Below are 13584 nucleotides of genomic sequence, written 5' to 3'. Positions count from 1 at the left end.
GCTAAAACAGTTCCCAAAACACTTCAAATAGCCATAGCAAAATTTGACATACGAGACTCCCCTAGCAAAATCACAAAAAGTAAGGTCATCACAACACAACCAACACAACAAAACCCCTCAAATAACATCTTCCAAACACATCCTTCTTAGCATAAAAATGAACACTATACTAAAACAAAAGCTTACCACACTCTTGAATTCCGAAACGCACACACTAATTACCACAATCAGAATTTATGGGCAGCACAGGACTGAACAACCGCAATTAGACGTAAACATGGCAAAAGAAGAAAATAAGAGTTGAAATCACAAGGACAAACGATTGGAAATTATTTTTACAGCAAAGAAGAAAAGAGAGGAAAAAAGTGAAGGGAAATAGAGAAAAACAAAGGAAAAAGTGAAGGCAAGAAAGTGGGAGAATGATGGACGCGAGATGAGAGTGAGAAAGAGAAACGGCAATATTTTGGGGAAATTTTGGAGATATTTTGGGATAATTTTCAAAAAGAAAACTATTTATATCCCACTAATTAATCAGCTAACAAATTTCCAGAATTTAAATTCAACCCAAACTCTAGCACTTGGTCGGCACAAGCTGAGGAATTAGTAAAAATATTTTTAATTATTTTGCATACACAAAAATTTGAACACAAGCTAAAGTCTTACCACTAAATTAATAAATTTATTTTTATCATCAATAGCGCAAAAAATAGTATTTAAACTAAATATTCAAAGTCAATAATTAGAACAAAAATTAATAAAATTTTAATAAAAAAAAAGATTTGAACACAAAACTTTAACACATAAATACAATACTTAATCACTAAACAAAATTAATTCACTTGACTTAAATTCAAAACATTTATCCCAAAAACAAAACGTGATCATTTTTGACCCAATTTTTACTAATTCAATTATTGAGATGTAACATACACCGTGATATTTATATTCAAATAAATGTATATCTAACATCAACATTAAATATAAATACTTAAAAGAAAATAGAGAGTAAAAAAACATAATTAAGCAAATTTGAACATCCCCATTAACTTAAGAAATTGTATACTGCATTGGTCATACATTTTATTGGGGTTTTCCTTAGTCACAAACATTAAAAATTTAGCTGGCACATGAAGCTTTTTGGCATATAGTAGGCACGCTTGCCTTTGCTATCATCTTATGGTAAAGTTGTAGTATTTGTTTAATACATCCAAAAAATTTATTGCCTTGAGAATTGGATCCATCGTTGAATAGCCAGCTACAACTCATTATTTTGTCTATGAATCCTAAGATTTGACCAATCACCCCACTATTAGACTACTGACTAAAAAAAAATTGAAAGGAAGAACAGTACTCAAGTGTGTTCTTGGCATTGTTCCAATTGTTCCCTGTATTCACTGCTTTATTCCAGATCATCAGATTCAGGTAACCTTCAATGAACTATTCCTAGCATCATCATGCATCTTAACTCTGTTACTTGTGCTGCCTTTTTTATATACACCCAAATCTTATGTATGTTACATATATCATTTAATTTAGTCCTTGTATATGGATTCCAGATACCTATAAGTTAAGATCTATGGTGTATCCTCCCACTATGTTTGTAATTTTAGTGAATTTTGTTTGAAAATTTTAAAGGTTTTGGACATGGTTAGAGGATTCACCCACTTAAACAAGCTCAACTGTTTGTATACTATTATAACTGTAGTTTAATTTTCTGATTCTTGAACTCAATCAATCAATATGCTAAATCTGATGCAGGAGAAACTAGAGCTTTTTTAATGGCTGAACTCGTGGGGCCAATCCTTGATGTTATTAAGTTCATCAGCCGTAATGCTAGCAAATATTTAAAATACCAAAGGGAGTTCACTGAATACGTTGATGATTTCAAACAAGCGCAAGCAGATTTGCATGCCAAGGAGGTAGATATTCAACAGCAATTGAAAGACGAGCATCACTTCGGGAAAATGCCAAAGCTGGAAGTTGAAAGATGGTTCAAGCAGGTAGAGGAAAAGCTCACTCATGCTCAACATGTTGAGGACAAAGTTAGTAAAGGAAAATATCTCTTTCGTTCTTGCTTGGGGAAGCTTGTTGATGAGTCGACTCAGGCAATGAAGGAAGTGCATGCAGAAGGTCGTTTCTCTGGGAGCTTGATGGTTAATGATCCTTCTACCATAGCGGTTAACCTACCTACACCAGAGTTAACAGGTGCTGCCGATGTTAGAGAAGAAATTTATCATATTTGATGGGAAATGAAGTTGGAATGATTGGAGTATGTGGAATGGGCGGAATCGGGAAAACAACCATAATGAAAGACGTCCACAATAGGTTGTTGAAAGAAAGTAAATTTAGAAAATTGATTTGGGTAACTGTATCCCAAAATTTTGATATTCAAAGGCTGCAGAAGAATATCACATGTCAATTGAAGGGAAACCTGTCAGATGATGAAGATACAATCATCCGTGCAGGGAAGTTGTGGGAAATGTTGAAAGGACAAGGGAGTTATGTGCTAATATTGGATGATGTATGGAAAAGCTTTTCTCTTGAGGACGTCGGAATCCTTAAGCCAACATCAAATAATGGATGCAAATTAGTGTTGACAACACGTTCGGAAAGGGTTGTTCGATCAATGGGATTTAAGAAAGTTCAAGTGCCTTGTCTTTCTATGGAAGAGGCTATGGACTTATTTTTAAGCAAAGTTGGACTCGACATATTGGCTGATCCAACTTTAGAATCGTTTTTGAAAATTGTAGTGAGGGAATGTGATGGACTTCCTCTTGCTATCGTGTTAAGTTTAGTTCCCATGCAAAGGTGGCCATGCACGACATACAAAGGTGGTCATGCTCCTGGAATCGCAGCAAGCAGTGGTGCCATGGTGTGCAGCAACTGAAGTTTGAAGCTGCCAATCTATTTGCTGTTTTTAGTTTCATTTTGATTGTTTTGTAATCTAGTTCATGTTGAACTAAGTAGGTAAATGTTTTGATATTGATTGACTGAAAAGTCAGCAATGCAAGTTGTACAAGCTAATCTTGTAAGTTTCAATGCAAATTAGTGGAGTTAGGTAGTTGATTAGGTGATTACTTGTTTGTTTTACTTATTGACTGATATATGTAATGGCTTAATGCCTTGTTGTTGTGTCAATGAAAGATATCAGCTCATTTTTCATTCAATCTTCTTCTCTCTTTTCTGTTTTTTCACTTGCTAGTTTCATCTTTCTGTTTTCTGCTTCCGAGTTTGCTTCTTCACCAAGGCTCGAGGCTTACTACTCAAGCAAGACTAAAAACAGCTTGTTGCTGCCTCTTGCACCAACAATTGGTATCGAGAGCTCTTGTCTTAGTGGACCTGTTGCTTCAAAATAAGGAACTTGATGGCTTCTTCAGGATTTTCACCAGCAGCCCCACCAGTCTTCAATGGAGAAGGCTTTCACATATGGCTGGTCAAGATGAAGACTTACCTACAGGCCTTCGATCTGTGAGAAGTTGTCAACACAGATACTGAGCCAGCACCACTGAGGGCTAATCCCACAGTAGCTCAGATGAGGCAACATGCTGATGAGAGGACCAAAAGGCACAAAGCCATGTCCTGCATCCAGAACTGTGTGTCAGATGTCATCTTCACCAGAATTATGGCCTGTGAGACTCCAAAACAGGCCTGGGATAAGCTTAAGGAGGAGTTTCAAGGCACTGAGAGAACAAGGCAACAGCAGCTGTTAAACTTGAGAAGGGATTTCGAGAATTTGAAGATGAAGGAAGAAGAAACAGTGAAGCAGTACTCAGATAGAATTATGGCAGTGGTTAACAGCATAAAGCTCCTAGGTGAGCACTTTGATGAGGCAAGAATTGTGGAGAAAGTCCTCTCCACTTTGCCTGAGAGATATGAGGCCAAGATATCCTCCCTAGAGGACTCAAGAGACCTTGCTAGCATCTCTTTGACTGAGTTAATCAACACCTTCTATGCTCAGGAACAAAGGAGAGCTAGCAGAGCTGAAGATCACCAAGAAGGTGCATTTCAAACCAAGGCCAGAGAAACCTCGAGCACTAATGCTCAAAGAGGCAAAAAGCCTTGGAAAAATAGGCCTAAGCCTGATGCTGCAAGGAGCAATGACCAGCCCTGCAGATATTGCAAGAAGCCTGGCCATCCAGAAGACAGATGCTGGTTTAGGCCAGATGCAGTATGTCAATACTGCAAGAAGAAGGGCCATGTTGAAAGGGTCTGCAAAAACAGAAGTAAGCCAAGGCAGAATCAATTTCAGCAGTCAAAGGTTGAAGCTCGAGTAGCTGAGGGCAGTAGTGACCAAGAAGAACAGGTCTTTGCTGTTTCCTGTGTAGCTTCTGAGAAGAAATGCTCCAAAGGCTGGTTGCTGGACAGTGGTTGCACTAACCACATGTCACCAGATGCCTCCTTGTTTAAAACCTTGGACAGAAGTTATAAAACCAAGGTCAAGGTTGGAAATGGTCAGTTTATAAGGGCTGAAGGAAGAGGAGAAGTGCTGATATGTACTCCCACAGGCAACAAGATCATTCCAAATGTGCTGTTGGTACCACAGATTGACAGAAACCTTCTCAGCATAGCTCAACTGCTCGAGAAAGGTTATTCTGTTGTGTTCAAGGATAAACAATGCCACATTACTGATCCAAGTGGATCAAGCCTTATGACAGTCACAATGACTGATAAATGCTTTGAGGTTCACTGGGCAAATGACTCAAACTCAGCATACACAGCCTCTGTTGAAGACTCCAAGCTTTGGCATCAAAGGCTTGGACATGCCAACTTCAGATCAATGGCTCGATTGGTCAAAGAGGGCTTGGCAGTGAACTTCATCAGCTCAGTGGAGCATGATGATGTGTGTGAAGTTTGCCAAATGGGGAAACAGGCAAGACTGCCATTTCCTACAAATTCAGCTTGGAGAGCTACTGAAAGACTGCAGCTGGTGCACTCTGATGTATGTGGCCCGATGAGGACTGAATCACTCAGCAAAAACAGGTATTTCATCCTCTTTATTGATGACCTTACAAGGTTTTGCTGGATTTTCTTTTTAAAACACAAGTCTGAGGTAGCTCAAGTGTTTGTGAAGTTTAAAAATGTTGTAGAAACAAAAACAGGTTGCAAGCTGAAATCGATAAGGACTGACAATGGCACTGAGTACACTTCAGCTCAGTTTCAAGCCATTTGCAATGATGCTGGTATCAAACATCAGCTTACAAATGTCTACACACCTCAGCAGAATGGGGTAGCTGAAAGAAAGAATAGAAGTCTGATGGATATGGCCAGATGTCTTCTGTTTGAAAAGAAACTGCCCAAGACCATGTGGGCTGAGGCAGTAAACACTACTGTTTACCTTCAGAACAGGCTTCCTACTAAAGCTCTTGCATCCGAGACACCTTTCGAGGCTTGGTTCAGTTTCAAACCTTCCTTGGCACATCTGAAGGTGTTTGGTTGCCTGTGTTATGCACAAATACCAGCAGCAAAGAGAGACAAGCTCTCCAAAAGGGCTCAACCAGGTGTTCTAGTAGGCTACAGCTCAGTCAAGAAGGGCTACAGGGTTCTGGATCCCTTGACAAACAAAGTCCAGGTGAGCAGAGATGTCATCTTTGATGAAAAAGCCTGCTGGAATTGGGAGAAAAATGAGCCAGAAGCAGTTTCAGAAGACCTAGTGCCTAATCAAGCTGAACTTGAGCAGCTAGGATCTGAAATGGATGTTGATGATGTGCCTGTGAGAGGCACAAGGCCCCTAGAAGATATTTATGAAAGGGCACAGGTTGCAATAGCAGAACCTAGCAGTTTTGAAGAGGCTGAGGCAGATGAAGGTTGGAAACTAGCTATGGTCAATGAAATCAACATGATTGAGAAGAACCATACATGGGAGCTAGTTGATAAACCTACTGGAAAGAAGACCATTGGAGTAAAATGGGTCTATCGAGTAAAACAGAATGCAGATGGCAGTCTGAACAAGCTAAAAGCCAGGCTTGTTGTCAAAGGATTTAACCAAAGGTATGGTCTAGACTACCTGGAGACATTTGCACCAGTAGCCAGGCTTGACACAGTTAGAATGATAGTTGCCTTGGCTGCTCAACATCAGTGGACCGTTCATCAACTTGATGTTAAGTCTGCATTTCTCAATGGTTTCCTGGAAGAAGAGATCTACATCGAGCAGCCTCAAGGATTTGTGATCACTGGCAAAGAACACATGGTGTACAGACTGAAAAAGGCTTTATATTGCCTGAAACAGGCTCCTCGAGCCTGGTATGCTCGAATTGACTCTTACTTGCTCAGTTTGGAATTTGAGAGAAGTCCCAGTGAACCAACACTGTATGTGAAGAAGAACCAAGCTGAAACTCAGCTTATTCTGTCACTCTATGTTGATGATCTATTGGTAACTGGAGGAGATAGAAGAATGCTGGAAGATTTCAAAAGAAAAATGATGGAAATGTTTGAAATGTCTGATTTAGGCAGAATGAACTACTTCCTTGGAATGGAAGTGAACCAAACAGAAAAGGGAATCTTTCTTAGTCAGAGTTCTTTTACTATGAAGATCCTGGACAAGTTCTCTATGAAGAACTGCAAGCCAACAAGCAAACCATTGGCTGTTGGAGTGAAGCTTTCGAGGCAAGGGAGTGGTGAACCAATTTGCGAGACCATGTACAAGAGTCTCATTGGTAGTCTGTTGTATTTGACTGCCACAAGGCCCGATATCATGTTTGCTGTTAGTGTGCTATCAAGATACATGAATTGCTGCAATGATCAGCACTTTCGAGCAGCTAAAAGAGTGCTAAGATACATCAAAGGCACCATTGGTCATGGTGTATTGTTCAAAAGGGCTGAAAACATGAAGCTAATAGGCTATGTTGATAGTGACTGGGCTGGATCAAGTGATGACATGAGGAGCACATCCGGATATGCATTCAGTCTTGGCTTAGGCATGTTTTGCTGGAGTTCTAAGAAACAAAGTCTGGTGGCACAATCAACAGCAGAAGCTGAATATGTTGCTGCTGCATCTGCTGTGAACCAAGCCATATGGCTTAGAAAAATCTTGGCTGATTTAAACCAAAACCAAAAGGAGGCAACAGAGATTTATTGTGACAACAAATCTGCTGTTGCAATTGCAAAAAATCCCATTTTTCATGGCAGAACCAAGCACTTCAATATTAAGTTGCATGTTATAAGGGAGATGGAACAAGCTCATGAAATCGAGCTAATTCATTGCAATTCAGAAGTGCAAATTGCTGATATCTTCACAAAGGCACTCAATGTGTCTAAATTTGTTAAATTCAAAAGGAAATTAGGTGTTACTAGCATGGAAACTAAGGAGGAGTGTTAAGTTTAGTTCCCATGCAAAGGTGGTCATGCACGACATACAAAGGTGGTCATGCTCCTGGAATCGCAGCAAGCAGTGGTGCCATGGTGTGCAGCAACTGAAGTTTGAAGCTGCCAATCTATTTGCTGTTTTTAGTTTCATTTTGATTGTTTTGTAATCTAGTTCATGTTGAACTAAGTAGGTAAATGTTTTGATATTGGTTGACTGAAAAGTCAGCAATGCAAGTTGTACAAGCTAATCTTGTAAGTTTCAATGCAAATTAGTGGAGTTAGGTAGTTGATTAGGTGATTACTTGTTTGTTTTACTTATTGACTGATATATGTAATGGCTTAATGCCTTGTTGTTGTGTCAATGAAAGATATCAGCTCATTTTTCATTCAATCTTCTTCTCTCTTTTCTGTTTTTTCACTTGCTAGTTTCATCTTTCTATTTTCTGCTTCCGAGTTTGCTTCTTCACCAAGGCTCGAGGCTTACTACTCAAGCAAGACTAAAAACAGCTTGTTGCTGCCTCTTGCACCAACATATCGTCACACTAGCTGGTTGTATGAGAGGAGTAACTGATCCTCATGTGTGGGAAAATGCTATAGATGAATTGAGAGGATACATCAGAAACATCCACGATGTGGAAGATAAGGTGTATGGATGCTTGAAATTCAGCTATGATCATCTTAAACAAAGAGACCAAGAATGTTTTTTGTATTGTGCATTATATCCTGAAGATTACGCAATCATAAAAGAGGAGTTAATTGAACATTGGTTGATAGAAGGACTTATAGATGAAATGGAAAGTAGAAAATCAATGGAGAGTAGTGGTTATTCCATCTTGCAGAATCTTGAAGAAAATTGTTTGCTAGAAAGGGCTGAGAGGGATTCTTATAATTCCCGTTTTATTTATAAGAAGACTGCGCATATGCATGATGTTGTTAGGGATATGGCATTGCATATTACAAGGAAAAAATTTATGGTAAAAGCTCGTATGCAGTTGAAAGAGTTACCAAAGGAGGAAGAATGGAGTGAAGATTTGGAGAAGGTTTCTTTAATGCACAACTTCATCTCAACAATTCCTCAAACTATCAAGTTTCCGAAATTTCCAAAACTCACAACGATGCTGCTCTCACATAATTCATTGAAAGAAATTCCAGAATCTTTCTTTCATCACTTTCCTAACCTTATGATTCTCGATCTTTCTCATAATCCTTTTGAGAGTTTGCCAGAATCTATATCTACTTTGGAGAAACTCACGGCATTGTTGCTTATTGGCTGTTACAATTTAGAGAGTTTGCCTTCTGTATTGAAGCTTCAAGCTTTGAAGAAACTGGATCTTGAAGGCAGTGGAGTCAAAGAAATTCCTCAAGATTTGGAAATGCCGGTAAATCTTAGATTTAATCTTAAAGGTACCTTGCATTTAAAGGAGATTCCTAAGGGATTATTGTCAAAATTATGGCGGCTTCAATTTTTGGCAATACGTTCAACATTAATAAATGCAGACGATATGAGGGAATTGAACAAGTTGGAGGTTTTTGAAGGTTGCTTCTTTAATGTGGGTGGCTTGAGCAAGTATGCAGCTCAGAGAAAAATGCTTTATAAGTACTCCATTTTGGTGTGCCCCTGGAACAATCCTATGCTATACCAGCATGGTCGCTCGAATTTTAGGAAAAGGGTCGAATTTGATACTATTGAAATTAATGCTGGAGATGCAGTTGTACTTCCATGTGATATTCAGCAATTAAATCTAAAGCTTTGCAAGGGTGTGAGAAGTTTAGAGGATATTGGATTGAGGGATGCAACTGATTTGAAGGAATGTGAAGTTGACTGTTGTGATAAGTTGGAGGCTGTATTTTCATCCAAATGCCATCAGCTTCAAACACTCGAGTCTCTGATACTAATACGTTTACGAAATCTGAATGTCATAGTTGGAGCTGGTGTCGAAGAATCATCAGTAGGCACATTTTCCTCCCTTAAAGTGATTACTCTAGTGAAGTGTGAGAAAATAAAGAAAATGTTTTCAGCTGATTGGGTTCTACCCAACTTGGAAAATCTCACTGTTTCAACTTGTAGCAAATTGAAAGAAATAATAGCAGAACCCCAAAAAGAAGGAACAGGTGCCTTCAAATTTTCTCTTCCCAAACTAAAGCGCTTGACTTTGTGTTCTCTACCAGAATTGAAGAGCATTTGTGGTGAAAATGGAGTGATAGTTTGCGATTCCCTCGAATGCATTGAAATAGTTTGTGAACAAGTAAAGCGGATTCCTCTTTATCTTCCACAGCTTCAGATTGATGATGAAGGGAAACCAACTCCATCTAATCCTCTCAAGGAAATCCGCGTGCATTCAACATATTGGTGGGAATCAGTGGAGTGGGATCACCCTAATTTCGATGTTAAGAAAGTTGTTAAACCCTTGGTCCTTAACTGGCTTGACAGAAGTCTGGATTGGAGGCCTTTATAACGATAATAGTGTAGGTAAGCCTTTTATCATACAATTGCAAATCTAGCTAGTTTCTTCTTATTCTTTTATCTTTTTATTTCATTTTTACGTGTTTATATAACATTAAAATTTTGATTAATACTAGTATTTCATGTGCTTTATCTGTTTTGCCAGATGCATGCATACAATGGAAGGCGGAGGAGGCTGTGTTGTTCTTTGCTTAGCAATTCTAGAGGTTTTCAAGATTCCGCTGTTGAAAACTTTGCTTTCATGATTACAATAAATATTCACTAAACTTGTTGGTTGATTATTTGGAATATCTTATATTTCAACTTAGAGGTTGCTTGTGAGGTTTTTTTTTTTTTTAAATTCTCCAAATCTGTTTTATGTTCTATATTTATGAAACTGTTTAGTGCTTATTATGGACATCTTTGTTTTTGTAAGGCCTTTCATATTTGTGAAGATTTTGGTGATGCATTTATGATTGCATATGATATTTAGCAAAGGTGGGAAGTTAAAATGATAATAGATTAAGAGGTGAACTTGATTTTAAGGGATGTAAATTTAAAAAGTAAGTTCATTCAACATGTAGGTTTAAAGGAGTGTCTCATCGAATCGAATTGTGTATCACACACAAAACCTTAACTTGATCTAGAGACAATATCATTCATTAAAGGATTCATCAATTTCGAACTGACAATATTTCAAAGACTTTTTCAAAAAAGATTCGACCTTCCACATATCGATGTTGGATAAAAATAATTGTACTTAATATAAAAAGCTTAAATAAATTTTTAATTCACATATGATAGTGTAAAAATTTATACAAATTAAAGTTTTTCATTGACAATAAAAAAATAGGCTTACTCCAAGACTCTATGTTTTCTTTTATATTAATTATAAAAATATAATTAAAATATATTTAATATAAAAATGTCTATGCGCTAGATTGGACTTATCTATGATTTCAAAATCATATGTTTTTTTGCCTAGCTCATGAAATTATAAATATAAATAATTTAACAAACTTTTAATTATTGTAAAATATATTTAATTTTTATCTAATATAAATTATATAATAATAAAATAAAATAAAATGTAAACTTGAAAACAAATAACTTCTGAGTTAAACTTTCAAGCTCGAACATTTTTTAAATGTCTTTAATTTTCTTTTTTTACCAAATTCACATTTTATATCTAAACTTACTAAATATTAAATAACCTTCAAATTAATGTGAATAACTCATTTAGTCCAAGATTTTTAATAAGAATTAAATTCAATAAATTAACAGTATTTAAATGTATCATATTTATATTATGTCATGATATTCTATCTTAGTTTCTTTCAATTTTGATTTCGACTATTTGGATTATTTTTATTTTAGTTTAGGTTAGAAGTATTTGTGGGTTAGATCAGGTCCAAGTCAGGCTTAAATATAATATTAACACACTTTATACTTGTCAAAGCGCAACCTAACTCAAAATATTAGCCTAAAATTTTGCTCAAACTCGTCCATATTTGCAAATAGCTAACCCAAACCCATTTTAGACTCAACGATATTTTTTTTTTAAATTGAAAAATATTTATATTACTTTTAATTTGAATTTCATCATGAAATTCCATATGGAGAAAATCTTGCTTTTATCTCAAGAAGATTTACAGTAATTTCTAATTATGTATTAAGTATGAGTTTATATTTCTTACATTAATATTATTAATGAATCTCATAATTAAAAATAAAATTGCTTAAATTATTTTAGAATTTTTAATGATTTATTATCTATTAAATTTGTTTTTCCGATAATAAAATATATTATAGATATATATTAAATTTTAAATAAAATTAATTTAAACTAATTTATCCTTTAAAAAGGTATCTAAAATTTTGAACTATTATTATTATCACTTATAAATATAAAAAAAAGTTAAAAAATATATTTTTAGAGATAAATAATTTTAAAAGTATAAATGAATAAAATAAAATTTTAATATGGATATATACTAATTTTAATAAAAGTAATCCTTCTTCTAAGGGAAAATTTTTTTAGTTGACATTAGACCTGTTCATAGGCTGGGTTACTCACTCGAAATTCGAGAGGGTTTGGGCAAAAAATTAGGTCTGTTTAAATTATGGGTCAAGCTTGGGCTTAAACATTTAAGGCCTAAGCTTGGCTTGACCCGTTTTAAGTTTATAATGCTTTATATTATGTAATTTAGAACACATTAAAAAAATAAACATATACTAAATATATAATACTACTCTAATGTAAACATTAAAAAAAATGTTAAGACTATATAAAAATTTTCAATGAATAAAAAATATATAAAATTATTAAATTTTAAAAAAAGTAATATAAAAATTTTAAAAATAATTTGGGCGGGCCTAAAATGGGCTTGGATTAGTCATTAGTAAATATAAGTAGGTTTAGGCAAAATTTTAAACTCAGATTTTGGGCTGAGTCAAATTTAAACAAACATAAAATACGTTAATATTATGCTTAAGCCTAACTTGACTCGACCCATGAACATCTCTAATTGACATCTATAAATTTTATATATGTGCTTTTATATAAAAGAAATCATATCTATATCCCTAATTCCTTACCACTAAAACTACTTAAAATTTAAGTATGAAATTTATTTTTTATTTGTTTAAAAAATTGATCAAAATTTAACAATTATTTTTATCAATATACTTTATTTTTTAGAAAAAAAAAAGAAATGAACTCAAATATTTTTAAAAAAGAAATTATTATTTTTTTAAAACAACCTGTTCATGTATTAATAAATTAAATTAAATTAAATTACTTTCCATTTATAAGTGAAAAAAAGTAATCATCGGAAAATTAAATATATTAAATTAAATTAATTGATTTCAGCTCCTTTTTTCCATTTTTTTTTACATAAAATTGATTAAAAATATTGATTGCTCTAACCTTAGCTGATGATTGCTTCAAGTTTTAGTTGATTGAAGTTAGTAAAAAGCTTATTTCATATTATTTTCTATCTTGAAGGATGAAATAAATAAGTTATTTATTGTGTCGACGTTTAGTAGTATCTATGTGTGAACTGCTTCTTATGATGTTGAATTTTTATTTGTCTTTTAGCAAATTCAATTAATACACTTTAATTATTTAGAGAAAGAGATTATTATTTTGTCGTAATTATCACTTGTAATAATTATTAACTTTTTGGTTGCGAGTGCTTTTTAAAAAAAAATAAAGAATTAAATTACAATTTTGGAACAGATGTTATCCTACATTAATTCTTTTGAGTTTCATAAAAATTGATGTAATTATACACTATTCAATTGTAGATTTTTTTATATAAAATATAATAAATATCTATTTGGAAATTTAAATTTTTTTTTTACTTTTTTTCATTTGAAAAGATTATTTTGGAAAGAGTTTCAAGTGCAAGAATTAATGCTTATTGCAATAAAAGAACAATGAGAGTTTTCTATGAGTTAGATTACATTTTACCCGTATTACTTAAAAATAAGTAAATTAACTTTTTTACAGTAGATTAAAAAGTAAATTGATCATTCTTGTTAAAAAATTCACCCAATTTTATTGTTAAAAATTAACTTGGCTAACAAAATAACCAGACAATTATACATGGCATGCCACATGTATCTTATTTTGACATACACGGGTCAATTTTTAACAATAAAAGTAAATAAAATTTTTAATAGAAAGAATTAATTTACTTTTTGATCTAACGTAAAAGGATTCATTATTCTTTTTTGAGTAGAATAAATAAAATATAACTTGATTCCTAATATAAAAATTTTATCAATTTGTGTCAAAATCATAAAATGTGACATTATGATATTATGGGAGTCAA

The 13584-nt window shown here is 34.3% G+C and overlaps 1 protein-coding gene across 1 annotated transcript; it reads left to right on the top strand.

The window, feature by feature from the left end:
* Nucleotides 1-1778: 1778 nt before the first annotated feature.
* On the top strand, nucleotides 1779-9758 carry LOC107944076 (probable disease resistance protein At4g27220). The gene is given in 3 exon segments (XM_041104377.1): nucleotides 1779-2232; nucleotides 2235-2778; nucleotides 7835-9758. Coding segments are annotated over 3 exon segments (2922 nt in total).
* The last annotated feature ends 3826 nt before the right edge of the window (nucleotides 9759-13584 follow it).

This window comes from Gossypium hirsutum, chromosome D11, assembly GCF_007990345.1.
Source record: "Gossypium hirsutum isolate 1008001.06 chromosome D11, Gossypium_hirsutum_v2.1, whole genome shotgun sequence".
In the NCBI taxonomy this organism is placed as follows: Eukaryota; Viridiplantae; Streptophyta; class Magnoliopsida; order Malvales; family Malvaceae; genus Gossypium; species Gossypium hirsutum.
This window is presented reverse-complemented; position numbering and strand designations above follow the sequence as displayed.